The following is a 14,732-nucleotide window of genomic DNA, read 5'->3' on the forward strand; positions in this document are numbered from 1 at the left end:
CCCCTCGCACATATGTGCTAGTCGTTCCCGACTCCAGAGGGCGGTGCTCATCTCCGTTTCAAAGCCAAAGAGCCAGCGCTGTCCAAAGACGTCTCCGTAGTCATGTGGCTGGCATGACTAAATGCCAAAGGCACACGGAACGCTGTTACCTTCCCACCAAAGGTGGTCCCTATTTTCTACTTGCATTTTTTACGTGCTTTTGAACTGATAGGTTGGGAGAAGTTGAGACAAGTAACGGGAGCTCACCCCGTTACGTGGCACTAGGGATTCGAACCACTGAACTGCCAACCTTTCGATCGACAAACTCAGCGTCTTAGTCACTGAGCCACCATGTCCCTTCACATAACATATCATAACTTATATATAACATAACGTATCATAACAGTAAGCATTTTAAAAACATAAATATTTTAATAGGGTACCAAAAAATATTATACGCCAAGCGAAGTGAAGCAGTCTGAACTGTGTAGTCAAAAGGCCCCAAAATGTTATCCTTTTGATCATCCCTGCTAATGGAAAGGAAATTATCCGTACGGGAAAAATACAGTGCCCATTTCCTCTTTATTAGAGAATTAGAGCAATAAACTATGACATATGTCACACATTCATATCCTTGTTCAAATAATCTATCCCAACAATTTCTAAGCAATACATTGATATGGAAAAAAAGGTTTCATGGCAGATGCCACCATGATGGCTCTAATATTTTTTTTCAGCTTCCATCATCACTGATGCTTCTAAAACTGGGCTGGTGCCAACAAACCCTGAGTAATAACTCTAAGATCAATTCCCACCACAGAAGGTGATGCCTAAACTCTCGTGAACCTTCCAGGATCTGCCCTCAAGCTCAGCATCCTCTGCTTTGGAGTTAGTTCTGCTATCTGGAACAGGGTAAATCTACTAGGTCTCCTTAGTCAGTTGAGCATCCTGCTATTCGGCCATTTTCTGAAAAGTGGCAAGCACTTGCTCTATGTGCTGCAGCTGTGAACGAAGCAAGGAAATCTGTGGAGAAAAAGAGAGTTAAGTAAGTAGGTGGGCCATGCCTTGCTAACCTCATGGCAATGGCTTTCTTTGAGCCCTATATGACCTGCTCTCAAAACATCAACTGGGCCAGTGGAACCAAAGAAATCAGGAATCTCAGCATGAAGCTCTTGATACCTTTTGCTCATGATTCATTTTGGCTTTTAAGGAATTTTGCTTCTGAAGTTTTTCTGTGAGATTTGCCAGCTGTTGCTTTAATTTCTGTTGCCGAGATGTCAGTTTGAGGAGTTCTTTGTGAGGATCCACCAAATCCTAGGATGAGGGGGGGAAATCAGAAAAAAACCTGTAGTGGAAGATATAACCCATCTTCTAAACACCCCATTCTCCATCTATAGTCCTTCTATCTCTGTATCGTCTGTCTATCTATCTATCTATCTATCTATCTATCTATCTATCTATCTATCTATCTTTCTATCTATCATCTGTCTATCCATCCATCCATCCATCCATCCATCCATCCATCCATCCATCTATGGTATCCATCTTTCTACAGTATTTATCTCTCTACAGTATCTCTCTCTCTCATTTCTCTCCCATCCATCCATCCATCCATCCATCCACGGTATCTATCTCTCTATGGTATCTATCTCTCTATCCATCCATCCATCCATCCATCCATCCACGGTATCTATCTCTCTATGGTATCTATCTCTCTATCCATCCATCCATCCATCCATCCATCCATCCACGGTATCTATCTCTCTATGGTATCTATCTCTCTATCTATCCATCCATCCATCCTCACTGGCTCAAGGTTGACTCATCCTTCTATCATCTATCTATGAGGCACTGGCCTGTACATGTTCCCTGATGAGAGGCCATAAACTTTCTACAGTCCTTTCAGTCACCTCCTTTCTTTGATTCCCTATAAATCTTGAAGCCAGTAATATGCTAAATTGTAACCCACCTGCACATCCATATAAACGCTAGTATGACCATTGACTTTCACAGCCAGGCAGTTCAGAGGTAGCTCTGTTTCCTCAGAATTGGGGAGAAGATTCACAGATCCGGCCAAAGACAATGTCTGTAACGGCTCCTGATATTTCTCATAGGCAGCCAAGGGGGCTGTTTCTGAGCAAGCCAGATATACTGGGAACAAATAGAAAAAATTAACTATAACTGCCACTTTCAAGGTCAAGACCCCAAGAAAAGAAGAAACCAACATACTTTTGATTGGGAACCTTGTTATTACCCTTACTTGGATATATTTTATAAAGTCTATAAATAAATTTCTAATAAACTTTGGAAGGAGAAACTTTCCTCCTCAAATAAACGTAAGTCTTGATCTTCTGCCTACCTTTGCAACAAACCCGGGCATAACTCAGGAGATATTGTGAGTTTCATTCCAGATCATTGCAAAAAAGCAAATACCACAAGAGAGTCAGTGTGTGTGTGTGTGTGTTCCCAGTGCATATAATTTTTCCCACAAGAAAAAGAGAAAAAAATTGGAACTTTGATTTTATATGTTGACAACAGCAAGACTACTGTATGCACAAAAAATGAAAGGACACTTTGATTCCCACCATGGACAAATGGCTACAGAAGGTGATGGAGTTGGCAGAGATGGCTAAATTGAGCGTTTTGATCAAAGAAAAGAACATAAGTACTTTTGTTGCTACATGGAAAACGCTTCTGGACTTTGTGCTTGAGGTGGGAAAAAAAATAAAACTTTGATTTTGGGTTTTACTGATTAGATTGATTTGTTCTTGTAGAAATGGCTAGTTTATATTACTATGGAAAAGTAAAAAGTTTGAGGTTCGATGTTAATGCTTTATTCTATTGCAACAGAGAGAGTTGAAAGTCAACACTTCTTTTTCTTTTCTTCTTCCCCTCTTTATTTGTCTTTCCCCTTTTCCTCCCCACTGTGATTTACTATTTGTTTTTGTATTTTATTCTATAATCCTGGTGGCTCAGCAGACTGATAGCATTGTGATTAACACCAGCTGTCTGCAATTACTGTAAGTTCGAATCTCACCAGGCTTAAGGTTGACTCAGCCTTCCATCCATTTAAGGTAGGTAAAATGAGGACCCAGTTTGTGGGGGCAATAAGATGACTTTGTATAAATATACAAAGTATGAAGGCTATTGCTTAACACATTGTAAGCCGCCCTGAGTCTCCGGAGAAGGGCGGCATATAAATCAATTTTTTTTTTAAAAAAAATCCAATTAAAAAAATGTTTTTTTTAAAAAAATGAGTCACATTATTTTTTTTTCTGGTTTCCCAGTGCATATAAGTTATGTTTACACCATACTGCATTAATTGAGGAATAGCATTACAGATAGTCCTCAACTTATGACTGATTGGTTGGCAACCTCTCCCTAGGGTTGTGACCAAACTCCGGGCACTTGGCAACCAGGCAAAGCACGCAATCACCAAACCGGTTGTTAAACCTACAGCATCCCACCAATGCCTGAGTCTACCATCCTCGGGGCTCTCATTTATTACTTTTGCCTCAGAGCTGTTTATTATTTATTATCTATTTATTATTTAAGATTATGTGCTACCCATGAAGTATTACCCATGTGATACCCTGCTAGAAGGGACTCCACATATCTACAAGCTTTGATAGAAAATAGAGAGTTCGGACTCACCTGTTGGTCGAGCTTTGGTCAGCAGGTAAGTTGCCCTCATGGAGCGTATCACTTGGATAATTTGCTGCACTAACAAGAAATTTGCCTCTTCCTCAGGGTTACACCAATGTCTCTAGAAGTGGAAGAAAATTGCTATTGAAAAGATATATTTTTCGTGCTGTCAAATTCTAGAACTTCACTGTAATTTATTCCAGGAAGAAGAACTAAATATGCCTCAAGTAATGGAGGCCACCAAGGGAGCTTCCATGTGAAAGTTGGACTCACCAAATGTTCAGGGCTTGGGTACCTGGCTACACAGATACTAGGAGACGTCTCCAGGTCTGTCTTGGGAAGCCGCTGCCACAGCTCCTCAGTGAGGAAAGGCATGAAGGGAGACAAGAGGCGCAGAGCCAGGTCTACACAACTGTACAAAGTCTGCTGAGTAGGCAAAAGACGAACTGGATCTCCACTCCTCAGGATGGGCTTGACAGATTCCTTGGAAGAGAGAGCTAACGCATTAGTGACGGGAGTGTCATGCCCCCGTCGGAGCCTGAATCTGTGGGAGAAGATGAGCTGGAATAGGAGCCAACAGAGATCGAGGGGGTGGCTCCGTTGGTTTAGGAGGAAACTGGGGAAGGGCAGGAGTTTTCAGGATCAGAAAGGCTTGTAGACAGGGAGGAGCAGGAGAGACAGAGCTCAGGCGATGAGCAGGGATCACCCCCTCCTGATCCTAGAGCAAGAAGAGAAGAGAGAAGGCGGGAACAACGCAGACTGAGCCGGCTACGAGGAAGGAGAGTGCCCTGCCCCCCTTCATAAGGCACACCTGGGGACTGAGATGTAAGGAGATGCCGGTGGGAGGGGCATTTGTCGGGAACAAGCGTTGAATCTGTGGAGGCTTGTGTGCACTTGCCGAAGTCTGGAGATTACTGTGCTCTGTCTTGTGGGGCTTGCCCAGTTTGCCTACTTTGCTGAACTTCTGGCTCTGGTTACTCTTTTGCTACCCATGCTAACTGGACTGCTGGCCCTGGTTATTGGTTTGCAAACCTTGCTTACTGGACTACTCGCAGCCAGAGGCTGTTGAAGGTGCATGTGAGAGCTTTGCTCCAGGACTTGTAGTAAATGTGGGGACGTTTGGGGGCAAAGTTGGAGCAATAAAGGGAAGTTAGACCTGTTCTCTGGCTGTGTTGCTTCCATGCCATGCCACGGGTCATTACATGGAGCTCTAAAACTTGAGGGCCCATGAAAAGTTTAGCACATACACACACACACCAATGAGCTCTGCAGGATTTAGATCACAACTCCTGGAACTGGCATCAGCTTAAGAGAAGCCCGTTTTAACATAAGACACCCCTTCTGGGCACTGCCATCCAACACATCCAGGTCTTTCAGTAAATACACATGAAAAGAGCCCAACATATTGTAGAATAACCTACTTACAGGTAGTGCTCAATTTACAACCTTTCATTTAGTGACCTCTTGAAATTACAATGACACTGAAAAAAGTGACTTAGGATCATTTTTCACACTTAACAACCATTGCAGCATCCCCATGGTCACGTGATCAAAATTCAGACGCTTGGCAACTGGTTCATATTTATGACGGTTGCGGTGTCCCGGGGTCATGTAATCCCCTTTTGCGACCTTCTGACAAGCGAAGTCAAAGGGGGAAGCCAGGTTCACTTAACAACCGTGTTACTAACCTAACAACAGCAGTGATTCACTTAACAACTGCAGCAATAAAGGTCATAAAATGGGGCAAAACTCACTTAACCACTGTCTCGCTTAGCAACAGAAATGTTGGGCTCAATTGTGGTTGTAAATGGAGGACTATCTTTACTCCATGTGGGCTTCCAATGAGGAATCTCACATGAAAAAAAAATCAAATCCCCCAAATTCTTGGACTCTCTGTGCATTTTCCTTCTTAACATCAACCTGCTGTCAGCCGTGGAGGCCATCTTTTACTTGGGATCGTCAGGGCTGCCGCATTTAGTGCTGTGGGAAACTGGGAGGGGTGATTGTATGGAGTAGGGGAGATATCTAGCCATAATAACATTCTTTTCTCTGAGAGTCAAGGACATCCTGCCCTGCACCTGGAGTGGGGTGACTGGGAGGCATCTCCAGTTGGGACGGTTCATTGATTAGAACATGTGATGGACATGTGGGTGCTGGGGTAGGGACGTGGGCTTTCTTTTGGGTGGGGAAAACCCAGGAGCTTTCAGATTCGGGTTTTCCCAGATGTGCCAATATGACATCTCTAATAAAATGGAACTTTGAGGGACTTCTAGCCTCGGAGTCTTCTTTCGTTGGGGGTGTTACTTGGAACCCTGACACCTGCATGCTTTCCTAGGCCAAACTAAGCTCCTCCCACAGCAAGGGGGTTGTTGAACCCTGAATCAATAGTAAGCTCACCAGATAGGTACTGCAAAAATCTTGCACCCAGAAAAGATAAATAGCATTGGTCACAGAATGCAATTTGTAGTTCTCAAGGTGCTGGGTGCAATATTCTGCTGTGTGATAGAGTCGGCTCAAGATCCACTGGTCCATCGGAAAGCTTGGGAGGACCTGGAAGGCATAAAGAAAGATAATTCAGAGTCATGATGCCTTTGTGGTATTAATGAAGGTATAGGAGGAAGATTGTGTGGGTTAAAAGCTGACTGCACAGAAGTCATAAGTATAGAGTTAAGAGAAGATCATATGTGATCTTCTCTTACTTCTCTTTAAGGACAAGTTTGAAAGGTGGGATCATTACATTACAGTCCTCTGTCAACCCTGAAGTGGACTTGGCTGAGGCCATCTTTGTGGCTTCAGGGTTGCCACAAGGCAGAAGAGGGGACAGGGAGGGGGGAAAATAGATAGCTGGGGCTTTGCAGTCAAAAGTTTCCTGTGGGAACCAAGGTCATTCCAACAGGTGGCTGGGAGAGGAGTGGTGGAGTAATCAAGCAACCGGCCAGCGCCTCTATTGGACAATGTGACTGATGACTTGGGGGAAAGGGGAAACTTTCATTTTTTAATTAGGTGAAAACTGCGGGAACTTTCAGAGTCGGTTTTCACCAGTTGTGCCAATATGATGTATCCAATAAATTGTTCTTTGAGGAAACTACCTGCCTCGGAGTTCTATTTTTCAATGGGTGCATGACTTGGAGCGCTGACATCCTCAACTTATGACTGGTTGCTCAAAGTTATGACAGACCATCCAAAGGTATTTATGACCTGGTTTTGAAGTTCCAATGGCCATCCCCTTGCCCTACATGGTCATGTGAGCGCATTTACTGCCGTTTACAGTGCCCTGTGGTCAAGTGACTATTTACGTTTTTGTTGGAAAATGACATTTACTTAGGATTTTCAGCAAAAAATGCTTAAACTGTGGCCTGCACTAACGATCATGGATTCATTTAATGACCTTGGTGATTCATTTAATGACTGCTGGATAAAGGGTCACAATTGGGTCATGATGGTGCACTTATGACTACCTCAATTTATAACCATAATGGGCAGGCTCCATTATGGTCATAAATCAAGGACTATTTTGCACACATATGGAAAAAATGCTACATTCCAGATTTCTATAATGCAGCCCCTAATTTGCACCTAATTGCTCTCCATCACTGTAGTTGTGCTAAAGATGGTAGATGCCGAGACTGGAATTTCTTGGCCAACTCTAGATATGGTCATTTCTAAGTTGTGTTTATCTGGTAAATCATAGCAGAAGCACAGTTCCCCACTCGCACAGCTTCCAAACAACTGTCAGGAGTTAATAATTAACTTCTAATGCAATAATCAATGTCTAGTCTAATGAAAAAAGGATTAGCAGTGTGACATGATAGCAGTGTTCCAATATTTGAGGGTGCGCCACAAAGAAGATGGGGGTCAGCCTATTCTTCAAAGCATTTGAAGAAGCAAATAATAGAAATTAATCAAGAAGAGAACCAACCTAGAAACAAGGAGAAATTTCCTGACAGTGAAAACAATTAACCAGTGGAATAGCAATAGCACTTAATATATCACTTTACATTGCTTTACAGCCCTCTCTAAGCAGTTTACAGTGTCAATATATTGCCCCCAACAATCTGGGTCCTCATTTTACCGACCTCGGAAGGATGGAAGGCAGAATTAACCTTGAGCCGGTGAGACTTGAACTGCCGGCAACCGGCAGTCAGCAGAAGTAGCCTGCAGTAAAGCATTCTAACTACTGTGCCAATGGCTTGCCTTCACAAGTTGTGGGTGCTCCATCACTTTGAAGAAGAGATTGGACAGCCACTTGTCTGGAATGGTATAGGGTTTCCTGCTTGAGTAGGGGATTGGACTAAAAGATCTCCAAGCTCCCTTCCAACTCTGTTATTCTGTTATATGAGATAGTTATCCACATCACCAGGAGTTCCAAAGTTCAGAAGACCCACAATATTTTGGGACCTGACGTTTATTTATCTATGCCTCTTCTTAGTTCTTGACCAAAGGTAGACAACATCTTCAACACCATCTGGGCAACCAAGGTTAGAAATATTACCTAAATTGGATATAGGGGTCACCAATGTCTCAACTGAGCTTTCATCCCACACAATAAAAAACAGTGCAATTTTTAAACATCTTCCCACAATTTTATCATAGTTGTCACACCCAGTTACCTGCTCTGGATCCAGAGGGGCAAAGTCTTCCCTTAAGGCTGCAAAAGTGAACTTTAGGGCATTCCACACCTTATTACAGAAATGGGAGGCTTTTTCCATGTCTGCCATATCTAAATTAATACTGGTGCCTGTTGGGATATAAATTAAGTAGAGTCTAAATTTTCAAGCGCACCTATAATAGACAGTTGTTATTAATTTATACAACCAGTGGTTGTATTATATCATGAAGTCAGGACTAACTACACGGTGCCTATTGATTCCTCCCACAATATCTCTGCTGACACCACAGATTTCCTTATTCTTCTGACTCTTTTACATCTCCTTTAAATCTAAATAAATGAACAGGAGATTCTTTGTTGCAAGAAAGCCAGCTTGATGTAACAGTTAAGGCAGTACTTCACAGCCTTGGAAACTTTAAGATATATGGACTTCTACTGCAGGGAGGGAGGGAGGGAAGGAGGGAAGAAGGAAGGAAAGGAAAGGAAAGGAAAGGAAAGGAAAGGAAAGGAAAGGAAAGGAAGGAAGGAAGGAAGGAAGGAAGGAAGGAAGGAAGGAAGGAAGGAAGGAAGGAAGGAAGGGTCACCTTAATGAATTCAATGTATGTCTCGATGGGACTTCACCCTTACAATTTTCAAGGTTATATTTTCAACCAGACCAGCATGAAAGAAACTTTTTCCAAAATCTGTATCATTCTAGCCTCCTCGGTTGGCCAATTACCGAGAGTTTGACCAATGGCCAAGTCAATAATAAATTGCTGGTTTTGTTATTCTTGTTAGGAGTTCTTAAAGGGCCAGCAACAGTTCAACATCATGCGAGAAGGACTGAATGAATGGATTTCTCACCGTGGGCATCGTAACGGCAGAGAGCAAACCTTAGAGCATCAGAGCCACTTTCAGCAATTCCTTGAGGAAAATTCTGCAGCTGAAAGGATGCAGAGAGGGGAGAAGTGAGATCACAAGGGCCTTGGGAATAGAGAGGGGTGGGGGTGGGGTGGGGACAAAAAAAGAAAATGGTTTACCAGGCCTTCTGAACCGATGACAAGCTCTCGTGGACTCAAATTGCTGTCTTTTAGCTTCTGCTGTAGGACCTGAAACAGGAATAGAAGCAGCCAGTGACTGACAGGAAGCCACCTTCATGCAACCCAAACCCATTTTTACAAGCTACCCAAAACCTTTCCCCAAAATCATAGCACCAAAAATTTTGGCAGCATCATTCTCATGTTTTTCAAGATATAAGCCCCCACGTACTTTAAAGGTACTTAAAGATACTTAAGATGTCTCAAAGTTTTTATTTGGAGTTGGGTTGTTCTGGAACGCTGACAGAAGCATTCCTCATTCCCTTAAGAAGATTCTGAGTCTCCAGACTATAATCCTATATCCGCTGTTGTAGAAATAAGCCCAGTTGGGAGGATTTTTTTAAACTCAAAGGGAAGACTACAAAGGAAACTCTTAAATGTCCTCACATCTACCTAACCCATCAGAGCGGGGAGGCAGGGAATGCTGTGGATCCCATCCCTGAGGGAGATACACCTGGTGGGACCCAGAAGAAGGGCCTTCTCTGTGGTGACTCCCTCTCTCTGGAACATCATCCCCCCCAGAGATTAGAATGGCCCCCACTCTAATACTTTTCCGGAAGGCGCTAAAGACCTGGTTCTGCCAGAGGGCCTAGGGAACCCAGAGAGAGATGGAGCCCATTAAATGGCTCGTGTGATCTGCTGTCACCAGGGCGCAGGGCGGGGGGTAATTTTATTATGATTTTATTATATTATACTATATTAATTTATTTGATTCTTTTTATTAGTTTTATTGTTTTAAATGAGGTTTTATATTCTGTAAGCCGCCTAGAGTCGCCATGGGCGAACAGGCGGCAATATAAATTCAATAAATAAATAAGTAAATAAATAAAAGCAAAATACCTGCAAAGAGGCCCCATGAATAACATCCAAAGGGTCAATCACGTTCCCGAGAGATTTGCTCATTTTCCTGCCATGAGCATCATGGATTAAGGAGTGAAGGAACACCTGAAACAGAGACAAAGACGACAGGATGAAGCACAAAACTGTACTAAAAATCTTCACCTTGGATTCTTTTTTCTCAAGACACAGAATTCGTAAAATCCTAGAACTGAGATGTAACCAAGCTTAGTTAGGTGACCAAGTCCTACCTTCTGCTCAATCCAAGTTCAAACTTCTCTAAACAATGGCTGTGTGTCTTCTGTATATCAAGGACATCTAAGAGAGAAGTCCATCAGCTCTCTACCTAATTGGTTGCACTGATGAACAGATACTTGAAGAAAATCCTCCTAACATACGAGGAAAAACTGCCATCTTGTAACTTAAGATCACATCCTCCACTCTAGGAGTGTGGGAGTGCTTGAACAGTAGAAAGGAACATGATTTTCTCCAAATAATTTGTATAACTATGACTCCTTGTCATAAGCTACATTCTGGATATTTAAAGCCCCAATTAAACTGCCTATCCTGTAGTGGATGTATTACGGTTCTTCAACAAAAACTGAGGTAAACAATATGAGGTTCCCTATTTTAGGCTGTGGTTTTTATAATTCTTCACTGACTTTGGCTGTAGCTGGTGGAGTGCAATCAAACTGAATTCTTTATTTCTAATTTACACCATATAACTGGGAAGACTATAAAGGGTCACGATAGCCCCCTAGTTATGATCCAGAGTGACAAAGTACAACACAGGTAATCCTTGACATAGGACCATGATGGAGTCTGCCCACTATGGTCATATGTTCCTGTGGTCGTAAAACAGATTGGTCACATGGCCAACCTTGATTTTATGATGTTTTTTATAGCAGCCATTAAGTGAATGTGGAGGTTGTAAAGCAGATGCTATGGTTTTTATGCAAACACACTGTCATTTAAAAAAAACTAATGGTTTGTTATGGGCACAGTTTTGCTGAAAACCAGGAGTCCTGGTTTTTGGCAAATGGATCATAAACAGTATTGTAATTGTGGGATGCTGCACACGTCTGTAAATGCAGCCATGTTGCCGAGTGTCTAAAGTTCAGTCACATGATCATGAAGAGGGCCTTCAACCTTCAGTTACTATGCGACCAGTGATAAACCAAGAACTGTCTAAATAACAATCTAAACTGAATCCAGTGTGACAAATACAGGGGATGTCAATCAATGTAACATCCCAAAGAGGAGGGATTTCAGAATGACAGAAAAATTAAGAAATGGAATTCAACGGGGAAAATGCAGACTGTGAAGGAGAACACAGTATTAACTAGTAAGTATGTCAGAATATTCATGACTGGGAAGACATGGTAACAAGGTCAGCCAATGAATAGGCATAGCAACTGGATCAGCCAATGAGGGCTGTTTAGAAACAGAAACTTAAGCAAGAGGTCTGGGCGTGGCTTAGCCCTGTGCTCAGCTCTAAAAAGAAACTGAAAAGCAATCTCTCCTCTCTATCACATTGGAAGAATCTGCTGTTGGTATTGTAAATTTATTTTCATGTGTTATATTGTATATAAAGAGAAGTTAATGAATCCTGCTGAATCAGTTACCTGTGTGCGCTTTCTGGATTTGATTTTTTGCAACAAACTCGTGACCAAGTACCTACCTAAGAACAGTGGTGGCGCAGTGGTTGGAATGCAGTACTTCAGGCTACTTCTGCTGCCTGCAATTTGGCAGTTCGAATCTCACTAGGCTCAAGGCTGACTGAGTCTTCCATCTTTCCAAGGTTGTTAAAATGAGGAGCCAGATTGTTGGTGAGCAATATGCTAACTCTGTAAACCACTTAGATTTATTTATTTTATTTATTTGTTTAAATTTCTATACCGCCCTTCTCCAATGTAGGACTCAGGGCGGTGAACAGCCAAAGTAAAAACAAGACATATATACAAAACATACAAAATCTAAAAACTGTTTAAAATAATTAAATAATTTTGGCCGTAATTAAAACATTCCAATTTAAAATCCATTTAAAATTTGACTCAAGCTAGCCCAGCTAGTTGAAATAAATGGGTTTTCAGGGCCCGACGAAAAATCCGGAAAAAAAAAAAAAGAGAAGGCTGTAAAGCACTGTGAAGCGGTATATAAGTCTAAGTGCTATTGCTAAGACTAAACAAAGCTTCTCGATGTTAATGGATACTTTGGCTCCCAACTCTCTATTGGGTATTCCTACTACTGTGCCCTCAGGTCCCTGAAGCCCAAAAGCTCCAAAAGGCAAGACACCTGGCTTCCAGCCCTCACCTGAGAGAAAGGCAGTTCTTCGGTTAGCTGTTTTCCCAGCATCACCATCCGGGCAACCCAAAAGAATAGAAGATCACTCCCAGTCTCCAAAAGGTTGTTGGGAAAGAATTGCTGGAGGTCTTCTGTCTGAGGGAAATAAGAGATGCCTCTGAGATCACTGTCACCATTAGGGAACACCTTATTCACAAGATCCATCTTGGGAAATCATCTAGAGAGCATCTGCTGAAGTTCCCATGTTCACAAGAAGTGAAAAGAGTGAACCCAGGAGCAAGACTTTGGGGTGATTGCCCCAATGTTGTGAAACTTGTTGCTCCCACTGATGCAATTGGTCCACCCACTCCTAAAAATCCAGACTGGAGAAAGAAGACACTTCTTTTTTTTTTAGCACACTCCGGATACATAATCAGGTAATGAATCGGCAGCCACTGAGTTACAGCTTGCTGTGGTTTTTATATGGGGCTGACTGGGTTGTTGGCTTTTATGGCAAGCTGCAGGGTGTTATTTAGAGGTTGTGTTTTACATTATTTTACACTGTATATTTTTCAGCGTTGTTTTGAGTAGATGGTACAGATAATCTGTAAAATAAAACACATTTTAAGAAAACAAGTGGTCATTTGCGTCTTTTTTTGTTTATCAATCTCAGGAACCTCTGGTAGGAAAGCGAGGGGTTGGAATGATTAATCCCACAAAATATTCTAAACCAGGGGTGTCAAACTCAAGGTGCTTAGATCTGGCCCATGGGGCTGGCCTGGAAATAGCAAAGGACTGGCCCATTGTGCCTCTGCTGGTCAAAACAGGACATGGGCAGCCTCCCCGCACCCCATTCTCAGTCTGGATGACCTCCTGCAGCACCCTGCCAGCCAAAACGGAGCGCGGGAGGGCTGCGCAGCCCTCCCCCCCATGCCCCTTTTTGGCCAGCAGGGTGCTGCAGGAGGCATCTGTCCCGTCTACCATCTGTCCTGTCTCCTCCACCACCATTGGCCTGTGGAGGACAACTACAATGCTGATCTGGCCCTCGAAGAAATTCAGTTTGACATCCCTGTTCTAAACCATAATATAGTTTTAATACAATACAATAATGATGATGATGATGATAATAATAATAATAATTAATAATAATACAAGTTTTTGTATTATTTTAGCATTTTGGGTGGAAAGGGCCACTGTGATTTGCAAGTCATGGTTTATTTATTTATTTATTTATTTATTTATTTATTTATTTATTTATTTATTTATTTATTTATTTATTTATTATATTTCTATACCGCCTTTCTCCCGTAGGACTCAAGGCGGTGTACAGTCAAGAAAAATATAGACACACAAACATCATAAAATTGCTAATTAAAATTATTACTTAGTTTGGTCAATTAAATAAAACCCAGAATTAGATAACATTTAAAAAATCATTCACATGTTCATATGTTTAGCCCCGCCTGTTGGAACATCAGGGTCTTGAGGGCACGGCGGAAAGCACGGAGATCAGGGATATTCCATATCTCCGGGGGCAGTTCATTCCAAAGGGTTGGAGCCCTCACACAGAAGGCCCTCCCCCTGGGAGTCGCCAGTCGGCATAATTTGACTGACGGTACCCTGAGTAGTTCCCTCCCTGTGAGAACAAACTGGTTGATGTCTTCACATTCTTGATCAGCCCAGCCATCTCCAGCTCAGTCATTAAACTAGCTAAACCAACTTATGGTTTTCCATGATGGGTGAATCAAGCCTAAATCTCCGTGCCCAAACTGTGAAATGGAAAGACCAGCAATTCAACTCTTGGCTTGATTCTGAAGAGAAAGAGGACAGACTTGGGTGTGGGGTTTATGTGGGCAGGGTCTCTTGGCAGCTCCAGTACCATCAGATCTGGAAGGGGCCAGGTTGGTCGAAAGCTGCAAAATCCTTCTCTACCAAAGTTTTTAAAACATGCTTTTTTTCTATTGTGACAATTTTCACGGGAAAGCAATTGAGTGCCAAAATGCCACCCACTTCAAACATTCTGACTCTCTTATCATTTCTGGGAAGGACTTATCAGAAACAGCCAGTAGCAGAACATGTTGCTGCCAAAACAACTTATCCTGGATTGTGGATTGCAATTCACACATTCCACCCAGAAAGGCCGACAGCCATGGATAAGAAGTGAGGGAGTTTGATTCGCACATATAATTTCCAGTGAGCCTGAACAAGAGTCAGGGATGATGGGATGATGGGAGTTGTGATCCAATATACCTACCGTATTTTTCGGAATATAAGATGTACTTTTTTCCCTCCTAAAAGAGGCT

At 42.4% G+C, this 14,732-nt stretch overlaps 1 protein-coding gene across 2 annotated transcripts in view; it reads right to left on the reverse strand.

Moving 5' to 3' along the window:
• Positions 1 to 391: 391 nt before the first annotated feature.
• Positions 392 to 14,732, reverse strand: part of VARS2 (valyl-tRNA synthetase 2, mitochondrial) — a 35,685-nt gene continuing 21,344 nt past the window's right edge. For both annotated transcript variants that reach the window (XM_034421607.3, XM_034421606.3), the window contains exons 20-30: positions 12,460 to 12,585; positions 10,150 to 10,254; positions 9,253 to 9,321; positions 9,077 to 9,155; positions 8,235 to 8,362; positions 6,022 to 6,174; positions 3,898 to 4,107; positions 3,634 to 3,745; positions 1,949 to 2,130; positions 1,159 to 1,293; positions 392 to 1,002 (exon numbers count right to left, since the gene is read on the reverse strand). In XM_034421607.3, coding sequence (XP_034277498.2) covers positions 931 to 1,002; positions 1,159 to 1,293; positions 1,949 to 2,130; positions 3,634 to 3,745; positions 3,898 to 4,107; positions 6,022 to 6,174; positions 8,235 to 8,362; positions 9,077 to 9,155; positions 9,253 to 9,321; positions 10,150 to 10,254; positions 12,460 to 12,585 — 1,371 coding nt within the window. In that variant the 3' untranslated portion in view covers positions 392 to 930. The remainder of the gene's footprint in view (positions 1,003 to 1,158; positions 1,294 to 1,948; positions 2,131 to 3,633; positions 3,746 to 3,897; positions 4,108 to 6,021; positions 6,175 to 8,234; positions 8,363 to 9,076; positions 9,156 to 9,252; positions 9,322 to 10,149; positions 10,255 to 12,459; positions 12,586 to 14,732) is intronic.

Source organism: Pantherophis guttatus, chromosome 2, assembly GCF_059756535.1.
Source record: "Pantherophis guttatus breed Tessera chromosome 2, ASM5975653v1, whole genome shotgun sequence".
NCBI lineage: Eukaryota > Metazoa > Chordata > Lepidosauria > Squamata > Colubridae > Pantherophis > Pantherophis guttatus.